This window comes from Pinus tabuliformis, chromosome 2_2 (genome assembly GCF_031772625.1).
Source record: "Pinus tabuliformis cultivar Carrire ecotype Pingquan chromosome 2_2, CPIR1, whole genome shotgun sequence".
In the NCBI taxonomy this organism is placed as follows: Eukaryota; Viridiplantae; Streptophyta; class Pinopsida; order Pinales; family Pinaceae; genus Pinus; species Pinus tabuliformis.
The window spans coordinates 819,669,285-819,682,702 of record NC_142300.1 but is presented as its reverse complement, the minus strand read 5'-3'; the positions used below and the strand labels follow the sequence as shown (position 1 = coordinate 819,682,702).

The window sequence follows — 13,418 nt, the reverse complement described above, 5'->3', positions numbered from 1 at the left end:
TAGGCGAAGCATACCCAGGATAAGATGGAATCGCCTGAGCAGTGGGTCTTTGCATACCAGCATAATGATGGCAACTTTGACAAGGTTGATGGGCATAAACACTATAATATGGTTGCCCATTACTCACAAAGACTTGTTGCTCAGGTCCTCGATATGATTGCTGGAATGGCGGTTGTTGAGATTGAACCAGCTCTGGTTGTTGAACCATTTGCTGTTGACCAATACTGGATGTTTGACCAAGATGAGGAGTCACAATACTTGTTTGATCCTGAGTCGCTCCAGATAAGGAGGCACTAACCGGAGGTTGTGATTGAGTTGTCGAGACAAGAGGCTGTTGTATGGCAACCTGAGAAACTTGGGGTTGACATGCAACAGGTAGCGCTTGTACTTGCGACGCAATCACCATACCAGGTATAGTGGAAATATTCGACACAGGGTGGACTGGTTGCATTGAATATGCAACCCTTGGTTGCTGAGGCAGTATCGGTACCCATCCGCTGGATGTAATTCCAGTTTGACCTGAACTTTGTTGTAAACTCACATATGGTTGTTCTCCGGGGGAGAACAATGAAAAGGCATACTGTCATCCATATGGTGGAAATCCAGTACCTAAAGGGTAGATTGGCCTTTGAAGACACATTGGATCAATTTGTTGAGTTTCAACATAAGAAATACTAGATGATAATCCGGATGAAGAAATAGGAACTAACCATGTCGTTGAAGCAGTCCCTGATGGGACTCCGGCTTGTTGTTGATAACTTGCCGGGACAGATGGTATACCATCGAACATCGTTGGGGTAGCAGCAGGAGGCTCTGCCGCTGCTGTGTCGGATGACACAGTCCTGGATTTCGACGGTTGTTTAGACATATTTAGTCTATCCAAAAGATTTTCTAGCAATTCTACAAGAACTTACGATGAAAAGAGACTAACTTCAAAGATCAACAAGGGAATGGTGATGATTATTCCGTTTAAAATAAATTTTAACGACGCTTTAGACACAACTTGCTTTTTCACTTTTAAAGAGTCGAGAAAAAGCTAAAGATGACTCTAGTCTCCTTCGATGTTTTAACGAGCCCGAAGTGACAAATGCTCGGATGGAATTTTTCCGTTATAGAGTCTGAAAAAGGCCAAAAGGAACTGCTCTGGAGTTCTAGGCAGAGGGTGTGCCAAACTTTTCGCAAAACCGCAGAATACTTTTTAGGGTACGGGCGGTCGATCTTCCTGAATGTTGTGTTCAGTGCATTGCGATCAGTAGGGCGGCCGACACGGCTTCCTAAGGATAAAGGTTTTATGCCTATAGGGGTCTCCCAATATATACGCGACGGTACGTGGGAGCACAATCCGTACTAGCGCTATCGTCCCCCAGGAGGAATCACCCACCTTCCACGAGATCGACAGTCACTAGGCTTAACGACGCCGGAACACGTCTCTAGCCTAGATCTCTATGTTGTGCGTTATGTTACAAAGCGTTGTTAGGTTCATTCAGTTTATTTTAGGTTGATCTTTTTAAAGTTTGCCTTTCAAGGTTCACCACGAGATGTATGATACAAATTCCTAAATGCAGTCTAAAGATGATAAGCAAGCTTTATATCTTTTCAACTTTGAAAATTCTAGCTACTAAGGGAAAAGAAAGACTCTATCTTTTCTCAAAGAGCAATCAACACACTCTAATGCACTCTTCCCTAAATCAATCATGCAAACTTATCAAAATGCAAATGCACAATGCAGGTGTTTGTTTTCCGCTTTCTTAGTATTAATGCCTACAAAGAAAGCTTTTTGTACAACTTTGAATTTGCTTTTAAAATGATCAATACAAACAAGTTCACTTTTTCGAAATCAGAGAAGATAGAAGAGATTACAATCACTTTGCGATTTTCGAAATAAAGACTTGTTTTGACACTTTGAAAGAGACAAATTCAAACCAATAAGCAAAAGTAAATCTATAATCAATCTGAAAACAGCCAATGAACTCTCTTCTAAGATCACTCTCAATCAGATCTGAATCAAAGGCTACAGGATGACTACTTTACTCATGCAAAGGAAAACTGTAAATGACGCCACAAACACATAAAAACACTTACAGTCTTTTTGTACAAAAACGAGGCGGAATCTAAGCAAAGAAAAGGCTTATCAGACTGGTACCTATGCTGGTTAAAGGCTGCAAAAACAGAGATCAAAACAGGGCAACAGAGGACAAAGAACCCCAGCTGCACAAGGCCAAACTGGTTCAGCGCAACCTCAACACTGAGGACTTGACATTCAGCGCAGGTAGCCCCTTCGGGACCTGCGTTGAAATGCAGACTGCCTTCACAGCAGTTGCGCTGAAAGAGAAACTCTCGTTTCCCTTGGGTTCTGGGTCATAAAATGCTCAAAAATCAACTGTTTCAGGCCAAATCAGAAACACAAGCAAGGTATAAACAGAGGGATACTTTGATAGGGTACTAAAGACTATCACAAGGATCATCAAATCATTTGTGGATCTAGTTTAGATCATAGACAAGTCCAACAACTGGATCAAAGCAACAACTTTCTACTTTGCATCCGGGAAAGATGCAGTTCAATAGTTGCTGTCAAGTCTATGAAGTAAACAAATGACTGAAACACAAATGAAATGAATAAACAAGTTCTTCCCCAGCGGAGTCGCCAATTTTTTGTGGGGAAAAATGCCTATGCAGGACGATCCTATCCACCTAAGGTGTGACAGCGCCTTAACAACAAACGAATACAACTATTATGATTTCTTCCTTTATGAAATGGGAAAGAGGGGAGATCGGTAGACTTACCGTTGTCTTCCGGTTGTCCCTCGAACTAGATCCTCTTCTCTTTCTGTGTCCACAGCTACTTGCCTCCTCGCTTGATCAAGAGAATAGCTACTTGAATCCCACGAGATCACAAGAGAACAGCTACCTGTGACAAGAGAACAACTACTTGCGACAAGAGAAGAACACAATACAAAGGCAAATATACATATTCATAAATGATTCAGGATTAGAAGTAAATCAAATATACTAATGCAATCATACAAAATACACCAGCATATAGGAAAGAATCAAGATAGCTTTATTGATAAGTAACAGGGTTCAGGAAGAGATACAACCCTTAGGGCTCCAATCCAGCATCTTCTTCCCAGCAGAATGGAATTCCTTCTTCAGCTCCCTTCAAAGCATTAAGCACCCAATGTTCCCAGCCACAAACCAACAACAATTCTTTGCAATTACAAAATTCCAGCCCTTAGATCCCATGGAGGAGAGATCCATATATAGATATTTGGAGAGAGGATGAGTCAGCTTGAGATATGACTAGTGTCCTCTCCCTCTCTCAGTTCTTGAGTCCACTTGGAGGTTCTTGCTTCCACTTGGAGATTTGGAACCTCTTACTCATCACCAGTCGAATTCTTTGATGCAAGTGTCATTTTGGAAGCTTCCTGGGCATTGACACCTTGAGGAATGACTCTGCCACATGTCCAAACTCGCTCAGCGCAGGTAGCCTTTGTTGGAGTTGACATTCAATGCAGGTAGACAGTGGAGCAGTTGACATTCAGCGCAGATGCTCAGTGGAGCAGTTGACATGATCCAGAATTGGCTTGTTTTTGAGTGTTTTCAGGTGGAGAACTTCTGTGAATTGCTGTGGTTGGTTTGCCTTGTTCCTCTAGGGGTAGGAACAACATGTTTAGGGACTTTGGATCCCTTAGTTTATGGACATTTCATGCTCAATGCTGTAAGGCACAAAAATGTCTATAACAAGCACCAAAAGGATACAAGAGCCCTGGGTATGAAAAGGTACGCACCACTTTGTTAACATCAGAAAAAAATTTGTGGATAGACAATTACAATCAATTCGTGATATATGGGCAGAAACAGGGGTGTCCATCGTTTCTGATGGATGGAGAGACCAAAGAAATAGCCCTTTAATTAATGTTATTGCAATTTGTCCCCAAGGAGCAATGTTTTTGAAGGCCATTGATTGCAGTAGAGTGGAAAAAGATGCAACGTTCATCTCGACAATTCTTATTGATGCAATAGAAAGTGTGGGGTCACAAAATGTTATCCAAGTTATCACAGACAATGCAAAGGTTTGTAGAGCAGCGGGCCTGATTGTGGAGAGTCAATACAATCACATATTTTGGACTCCATGTGCAGTGCATTCATTGAACCTTATGTTAGCCAGGATTGGTGAAATTGAGTGGATCAATGAAATATATGTAGCATCAAACGAGATCCAAATGTTTATCACCAATCACTCAATGTCCCAAGCCATATATCGGAGTTTTGCAAAGTTGGAGCTACTAAAGGTACTCCAATTTTAATCAATGTTATGCATTATGAGTTCTCAATTTTAATGTTCAATTTATTTTATGTTTGATTTAAGATTTTACTTTTCAATATGTTTATGTAGGTTGCCGAAACTTGATTTGCTTCCCACACTTTAGTCATAAAGGCTTTTGGAGGTCAGACAAGCATTACAGGGAATGGTCATTGACCCTCTTTGGGAATCATGGAGGACTTCAACTTCTGATAGAGGACAAAGAATAAAGTATATCATTCTTGATGATGCATGGTGGGACAAGGTCCAATACCTTTTGCAGTTCACAGAACCAATTCTAACCATGATTAGGGCATTTGACACAGATATGCCTTGCTTGGGGGAAGTCTATGAAAACATAGATAGTATGTTGGAGAAAATACGGGAAATTATCAAGGCAAGTGAGCATGACCCCTTTGAAGTATTTTACAATGAAGTGAAAGACATAGTTACAAAAAGGTGGAACAAAATGACCATGCCATTACACCTTTTGGCGTATGCTCTACACCCCAAATATTACCATTCCAAAATATTGTCTTTACCTGGTAGAGCAGCACCAAACAGAGATTCTGAAGTGGTACAGGGATATAAGACAGGTTTGAGGAAAATCTATAGGGAAGTTGGAATTGCAAAGGATGTACGTGAGGAATTTGGAGCATTTGTACAATCCACTGGGATCTTTTCAGATCCAATAGCCATGGATGATCGGGGGCATATGGATCCTATTACTTGGTGGGGCTTCCATGGTGGAGATAGCACTTATCTCTCAACCCTAGCCACGAGGTTGTTATCACAGGTTGCCAGTTCCTCATCAGCTGAGAGGAACTGGAGTACATATGGCTTCATCCATTCGGTAAAGAGAAACAGATTGGGAGCAGCGAAGGCTGAGGATCTTGTATATGTCCATTCCAACCTTCGCCTTCTATCACATTCTACTTCAGAGTATAAAAAAGGTCCAAATAGGATGTGTGGGATGTGAAACCTGAGATATCTGACTTGAACATGACATTGAATGCCATGACTCACCTTAATCTACTTGAGGATGCTACACAACCACTTCCTACTTCTGCAACAACTTCTAACATTCCTGGTGCACGATCGTCTATTCATGATGTAGAGTTGCAATATGTAGATGATGATGATGTAGACCCATTTCATGATTTGTAGACACACCTACTCTATATTATCATATTAATAAAGTGATCATTGATGAAACATGCGTTTGTTTTTACTACTATCATCTTTGTATGAGGCAAGATGCATCATTTCAGTATTCAGATTCATAAATTGTCTAATAATTTTAGTTCTAATGTTGTGATTCATGAATGGTTTTGATTTTAAACATCAAATGTATTTTTTAAAATTTCAAAAAATATTATTATATATTTTTGTACTTGCCGTATCCTCGCCGTATCCGGATCCTGGCTTTTCAAAAATCCAATGGATCCGTATCCGAATCCGGATCCGTATCCGTCTCCAGGTAACTTAGATATTTTGAGCATGAAACCCCATGCTTTATAAACTGACAATAATAATTTTCTCTCTTTTACATCAAATACATAAAATCAATAGTACATAAAATATTATGAAGACCCAACCTGGTTACACATTTCAACTCTTTAGTTGGAGAAGCGCCAACCGAAGGTGAGACTGAGAGTTACTGAGGTGACAGTGGGGAGTCATCTTAAGTTGCACAAGACTAGCCTTCTTGATGCTTGAGACTTTACATCATATAGAATGCTAGATTTTGTTGTAACAACCTCCATAGCGAGAATGCTTGCAGTATTTTTGCACAAATTTTACGTCTGTTTGATAATCAGGAAGATGAAAATCAATTGGATCTTGCTTTAGTGATAGACACTTTTAAGAAGAGGAAGAGGATCTTCATATTTTGACTCCGACCAATGCTTTCCAATCACGAAATTCATGATGCAAAGGCAAATGAAGTTTAAAAGACACACATACTAGTAGTCAACACGATCCAAAGATGACTCAACCTGCTAACTCTTACGAAAGTGTCCAAAAAGGAAAACAGACAACAGACATGCAACCTCATTCTACCCCTAACAACTGTTTTGACTTGGCACTTGAACCATCGAAGGTGAAGATTTATGTCCCTTTTATTGAATTCATCCAAATTCCTGACCAGAAAGGGAAAGTTATTCAGTTGTTAAAGTGTAATGACACTGTTGATTTAGCAGAAGATACGTGAGAAGTTTACTTGGGCATAAATTATCAATATACTAAAGAGGGTATCCGATCTCTCTACATCTCTTTTTTGGTCAATAAATTAGCATTACACAATTAAATGCTGGATTCCAGTGCTTCTAACAATGTGATGCGATTAGATGTTATGAATAGAGTTGTATAATTGACTCTCTTGTCACCCTGTTTCCGGCATCTCTCCCAGAATCTAGCAACTTGCAGATTGTAAAAATCACATATTTTTGTTGCTCAAATAGCAATTTCAGTCATCTAGGTCGATTCGGAGCCCTTATTTTTCTCTGAAATTGCAAGTTTATGGTGGGTGAAATTGCAGTTTATGGTTGTGGTGATTTTCATGGGAAAATTCCTCCCAGAGTCTTGCTAAACATGTGATCGGGAAGAGAGGCAGAATGAGTGCCCCGTATCCCATGTCGTTATGAAGCAATTAGCTCTAGTTACAAGACCTTACTGAAGTATCTACATATATTCAAATTTCACGACAAGTTGAGGTATGTTTTTAATCAAAGGGTTAGAGATTCGATTAGCTGCAGTTCCTTAACAAAGTCTTGTTATGGATGTAATTGTAGTGTGCGTCAGGCTCAGGGCATACTTCTGTCACGAAGATGGGCTGCAATGTTAGGTGTTGCAATTCAGATGGATTTATTCTACCCCACCATTCCAGTGTTTGGGAATCATATTAAAGAACTCCACTGAGAACGATTGATGACCCAGAATGTTGAACATCTAAATAACCTGGCCAATGGTTGCATAATTTGTATGGAGAGCGATTGGGGTAGCTGCATGTTTTTTTCCAGCAACAAGATATGAAGACAGTGCCCTTGCAAGTAATTGGCAGTCTGCAGAGTTTCTCTTTGTAGGTTTGATTTCATTTGTTGGAAGCAAGACAAAAATTCAAGGTAATGTTCACATACCATTGGTGGTCCGAAGATTATGCATTCAAAGAGATCTCAAGAAAATTTGCACCGCTTGATGGAGTTCTTGCTGAAGGTAACAGGCTAAAAGATCCAGTGATGTATTTTCAGAGTTAGCAAGGCATATCTGTGCCATTTAGGTTAAGTTTTGAATAAGTTCAATAACTTTGGATTATTTTGGATTGAATAGTAGTTTAGGTTAGTTTTTTGTCATTTTTACGTATTTTTCTAGGCTTTTGAGTCTCTGAATAGTTGAGTCAAGAAGGTCAATTTTGAAATTTGAATGTCATCATGACACAGTTGGCCAAATTGGCAATTACAGTTGTGTAGTCATGTTCTGATGTGTTCATTTGAATGTTTTTCATGAGTCATAAAATGTGAAGGTTTGTCTTTTCTGTTAAGAAGTAATGGCCAAAGTTGAGTCACATTCTGAATCAGTTTGTGCATGCCTTCGGGGGTGTCACAATTAGTCAAATGCAATTCTGCTCGAGTGCTTATCAATTCCAATCTGGTTTGTTTGTAAAAGTCTTCACGGATTAGAGTATTTTACAAGTCTAATTGACCTGCCTCAATATGAGTTTTGAGTCTAAGTCATGAGTGATTTTAATCCAAACATAATTTCACTGAAGAAAAGTGAAGTGTGATCTGCTGATGCGGCTGCCCCAACCAATCTTCCTCTAACTTGTAGGTGCTAAGTTGTCTTCCTTCTTATTAACCTTCTGACTTCTACAATCCACTTGATGCAGTCAGCAAGATTTACAGGTGATGACCACAGACAGAACCTTTTATACTGTGTCCACTGTCTATACCCTCTGTTCTCAGAAGCTATGAAGCCTTCCCCATATGATACTCTGAAATGACTTTACAACTTTCATGTTTGCAGGACTGAATAAAGTCAGACATTGTGAGCACTTGGAGATTAAAACCTCATGTGTGGTTTGAAAATTCTATGTTGCTACATGTTTGCTTTATTGATTTTTATAGTTTTCATTTTCCTTAGAACTGATCAGGGAAATCTGTTTTGATGCAGAAAACAAATTTGCAATAGAAGCGGCCCCTATTATAGAGACACATTACTACATGGTACAAAAATTGCCATCTTAATTAGACCCAGGGTACTCTTAGTGATGTTCAAGGAAACAAACGTGCTAGCTTTTACTGCGTTTATGCCGCTTTTCTTCAAAAGCCATAAACATGACCTCAAAGTTCAAACTGACATGGACGCTCTGAACCAACACTTATTTTTCTTTACTTTTCAGACCAACATAACACTGATTCAGTACCTCTGTTTGCTGATTTTGGTGTTTGTCCAAGTGACAGCAACACTAATCAACCCGATACATTCTTCCACTGAATCTGCAGCTGTTGTGAAATAAAAAGGATGCACTTTGTTCAAAAAAATCATCATCTCCAGAGGCCTTCTAGTGCTGGTGTATAGTCAAGCAGTGACAAGACCTAGATACAACATATGAAAAAAAAACATGTGCTGAATTAATATAAAAATATCATATTGCCTGGAGGTCTGCACAGATGAGTGAACCCAAGTCCTACCTCTTGTCATCCTTAAGACTCAGAAACTAATTGTCACAACACTGCTACAGCCACAACTTCAATTTCAGAAGAAATGCATCTAAACTGGTAACCAATGACTAAACATGGGACTCCAACTCACAAACATAGGTGTTAGCTGCTAAAATATTCCAAATACAATTGAAGCTCTGATCTTGCTTTGCATGTGCAAGAGATTTTTCCCTAGCCATTGCTAGTTCGTCTCAGCGCTGTTGCTAGAGATAGTGACTGACTTGCATAATTCTAGAGCCACTGTATTGATCCGTGAAAGGGACAAGTACTCTGAACAATGACTCTCTTTGCGTTGGTTTGAAAATATCTATATCGACCGTGATGCCCCTTTTTGTAGCCCTTGCAACCCTCTGGCAATTGGATATGGCCTTCTTGCTGGTCTAGAAGGTGGAGCCAACAAGAAATCCTTTAAGGCTGCTTTCACCTCTCCTAGTTTTAGTAGCCTCCACATTGTGCTCACCTTGACTGATTTTCCAAATGTAATTTAATAAGGAGACTTTTTGGCACTTTCCTAGGTAGATTTTCTGGTCAATTTTACCGAAATATGGTTAGAAATGGGAAAAATCGTAGTTTTATGTTGTTTATTCTGCAAAATCTGAGTGCCCCAGGAGTTTTTAAGGGCCCTAAATCCATTTCTACATTCAAAATGTAATTTAAACCATGAAACATTACGATCTCACCCAAAATCTTGTTGCCATATTTTGACCAAAAAGTCACCACATTAGATTACGTTGTTTTCCATTGAAAGGGGTACTGAGATTTAATTTATTTTTGTTGCTAAAAAAGCCGAAGTGTAGAACATCAAGACATCAACCCTACACGGTGTGAAATTTCCTTGAATTGCATCAAATGGAGTTTTTTCTTCTAACTAATTAGCAGTTTATTTGTTATACGACAAATAACGAATAAATCACATTGCAATTCTTCACAAAAAAATAAATGTTGCGGAAGTAAAATCAGGAACTGAAAAATAGATGCACACACAAAAAAAATGACACCAATACTTTTGGACTGAAATGTCCCTAGAAAAACCTTGAAGGGAGAACTGATGCAACAGTTGACGGTTTATTTTATTATGCAACAAATTAGAGAATTACAACTGTTGGCCTCCTTGGCTCAACTCTGTAAATTATATCGCAACTAGAAAAATTATTTTTCCCTCTCTCTAACTCAATATGGCCCTCACTAGGCAACTCGCACTTCCCTGGCAATTCGAACAACGAGACTGGGAGTACGCACTGCTGCCTCTAGATAAATCGATCTTCCCTGGAAAACCCTCTAGGTGAGTCGTCCTGCCTGTATCTGCCTCCAGAAACAATTCGCTAGGCCTCCTGATGTTAGATTTGAGCACTACAACCTCTCTAGTAACTCACTTTAGCAACTAGGAAAGTAGCACTGTAGAACTTCGCCTCTCTGTTGGATAATTTAACCTCCCTTCATGATGTTGGAAACTGGGAAACCACTAGAGAATTTCTTTCGAAATTCTCCTTGTTGCAAACCCCTGCTACTCTCTGGCTCGAATTCTTCTCTCGTTGAACACTGTGCACTGGGAAACTCGATATGCCCTAGCTACTCGCTCTCCCTCTTATGTCTTTCTCCATCCCAACAACTTGCTCTTATAATCTCTCGCTGTAGCATCAATGACCAAGATCTAATTGTGATCGATAGCTGAGATCATCTTAGACTTGATCCAAGTCATTTTCTGGAAAACTCTAGAGCATAAGTTGTTCTCCTTAATTAATTTCCATTAATTAGTCAATTTTCCTTAGTTAGACTTACGAACCTTTTAATTATTGATTAATTAATTTAATTGAGTGGTATCTAGGTGTTTTCTCTCGAAACCTTTTTGGGTTTTGGAGATCTCATGTTCTTTAGCCTCTTAGACACTAGTCGAGACTAGGGCACGTATCTGATGCTACTAAAAAACTAACACTCCCTCTTAGCGAGGGAGGTGTTCTCTTCTCCACATCATCTTTCTCCTCTACAACCTATAGCTGGATTGTCCATGCTACTAGTGTTTGACATCTTGGATACAACTAGCTCTCACTGTCCATCATGCCACTGTGCATACTTTGATCCATCTCACAATACTCCTGCCACTAGTCTGTTGTTATTCCTACACTACTATTGCAACTACTGCAATAGTGAGTTTGATCTCACCTGATCTCCCTCTGAAATAGAACTAGGAAATCTCTCCTGGATGGAAACTCTATCTAGGAGTCTCACTTTGGCTGGAATTGCACATGCTTCCTGCAACTGTGCAATTCTCACAGGCACACAAATTTCTTGCACTTGCAATTGGAAATTCCATCTCAACTAATATATTGTGTCCCTACATTGGCTCTGCAATAGTCCCTTGAGTCCTTGACTACAACTAGCTCTGCAATGTCTAATGAGTATCTTTCTGCACCTAACTGTCACTACACCTCTGTAGTATATGACTGCAACTAGCTCTGCACTGTCTCTCAAGATCTGACTACGCCTGTTGACACTAATCCTCCTGTTACTGAATACTATGGGCCCTTGTAGAAAAGTTAATGATCCATGAGGAAACACCTGTCCGATGTTGTGCCTCCTCGGACCCTGCCTGATCCAACAAATTTGAAGCATTACGCTCCTCCTCCATCTGGAGGTATAACTACTATCAATGCAAACTCCTCCAACTTGGAGGTCAACTCATTTATCTCTGTTGAAACTATTGTCGGTTGCTGTCCCTTTTTGTCCTTCTTCCTTTTGGGACACTGGGCGATGTAGTGACCAAACTCACCACATCTGAAGCATTTGCCTTCGACAGGGCCTTCTTTTCGCCTCCCTTTGAGTTATGTCCCTGACTGGGACCCTTCTTCACTTTACTTGTAAGGGATAAATTTTCTTCTTCCTCCTTCTTAACCTTCGGTCCTCTGCTGCTGTTGCTGATAGAACTTTCAGTGAGGCTGAGCCTTAACTTCTCTTGGGTGAAGTCACTCCACATGCATTCCCAATCTGGTAGCTTGTTTCGTCCAGTGATTTCTTGAACGAAACTTTTCCATTCCTTGGTAAACCCATTTAGATTTGTCCTCACCAACGCACAATATTTTGGCTTTTCTCCTACAACTACAAGCTCATCATAGACTCCTTGAATTCTAGTGAGATAGGAAGTCACACTCTCACCTTTCTACATATTTGTGTTCCTCATCTTCTCCTTGAGAGTCTGTTGGCACATAAATGACAGCAGGGTTAAGACCCTGGGTTTGGGCACAAGGGGCCAACAAGGCTTCGTTGTAGTCTAGCACAACGTTGGCATTTTCACCTTACCCAAGAAGGGTAAGGAGTCTGTTAATTTTAGGTATGTTCTATGCTTAAATCAATTTATTTCAATTTTCACAGTTAGCTCAATATCTTTTCCATATTAGCAATCACATCAGCATTAAAGTAAACTGTAGATAGAACATAAACATAAATCGCATAAGACAAGCCAAGACAAGAGGACACAAGATGTGGCGCTAGCCAGGGACAAACCCTAATGTGGGGAAACCCTTGATAAATTCTTCTTCTATGTTCTTTAATAGTTTAGCAGTGAGAGAGAGAGAGATAGTACATTTACAACAAAAGTCAACATTTTGACTTTCTATATCTATATGAGATCAGTTGAAGACATGTTGCTTCCATTGATTCTCCAAGGTGACTCCTTCACCTATCATAGTACTGCATCTTGTCCACTTGCTGCAACTCTACGTACTGCACCATGCTGCACTTATCATGACCATGCTATGCACTTCATGTTGCTGCTCCTGTCACTGAGCTGCTCCAATCATTGAGCTGCTCTTTATCACGGATCTGCACCCAATGTTGTACTCATTGCTGATTTGCACTCAATGACTTCTATGCTGTACTCATCATATAGCATCCATCATCACTTTGCTGCCCCCATCCTGCTGCAACCATCACCATGCTGCATCCTTGTTATCTGACCAACCCTCAACGTAGTAGCTCATTCCATCTGATAGGCAATCCTGAAAATAGACTTGTTGTTGACTATGGCTTGTGGCCTAGCCTAGCAACAAGATAGGCCTCCAATACTTTATCTTGCTAGCATTCAAGCATCATAAGAACTTGACTGTGCTGTCAGCCCTTTCAAACACCCAGTTGTTTATATAAGTTGATCTAGAGCAGATGCATTCCTTCACTATGTAACAATGTCTTATCACCATGCTGTCACCTACAACAATCTGAGTTTATGCTTTATCATGACTGCAGCGGATGGGACTTCTTTGACTGCGGATTAGGGCTGCGTATGAAGCTCCCTTGGACAGCGAATAGGTCCTCCTCATAAGTCAGCTACAAGGGCTTCCTTCAACTATGTCTAGGCTTCATGACTGCGGCTAAGCTATGGCTAAGTCTCCTTGCTAGAACAACAG

The 13,418-nt window shown here is 40.1% G+C and overlaps 1 protein-coding gene and 1 long non-coding RNA gene across 2 annotated transcripts; both read left to right on the top strand.

Moving 5' to 3' along the window:
* Positions 1-4,469: 4,469 nt before the first annotated feature.
* On the top strand, positions 4,470-5,282 carry LOC149195490 (uncharacterized). Its single transcript, XM_089407933.1, has one exon. The coding sequence runs from the start codon at positions 4,470-4,472 to the stop codon at positions 5,280-5,282; it is 813 nt and encodes a 270-aa protein (XP_089264059.1).
* Positions 5,283-6,318: 1,036 nt separating this feature from the next.
* LOC149195489 (uncharacterized) lies at positions 6,319-7,310 on the top strand. Its single transcript, XR_016255146.1, has 2 exons — positions 6,319-6,555; positions 6,843-7,310. It is a non-coding gene; the product is annotated as an uncharacterized LOC149195489 (long non-coding RNA).
* Positions 7,311-13,418: the final 6,108 nt, after the last annotated feature.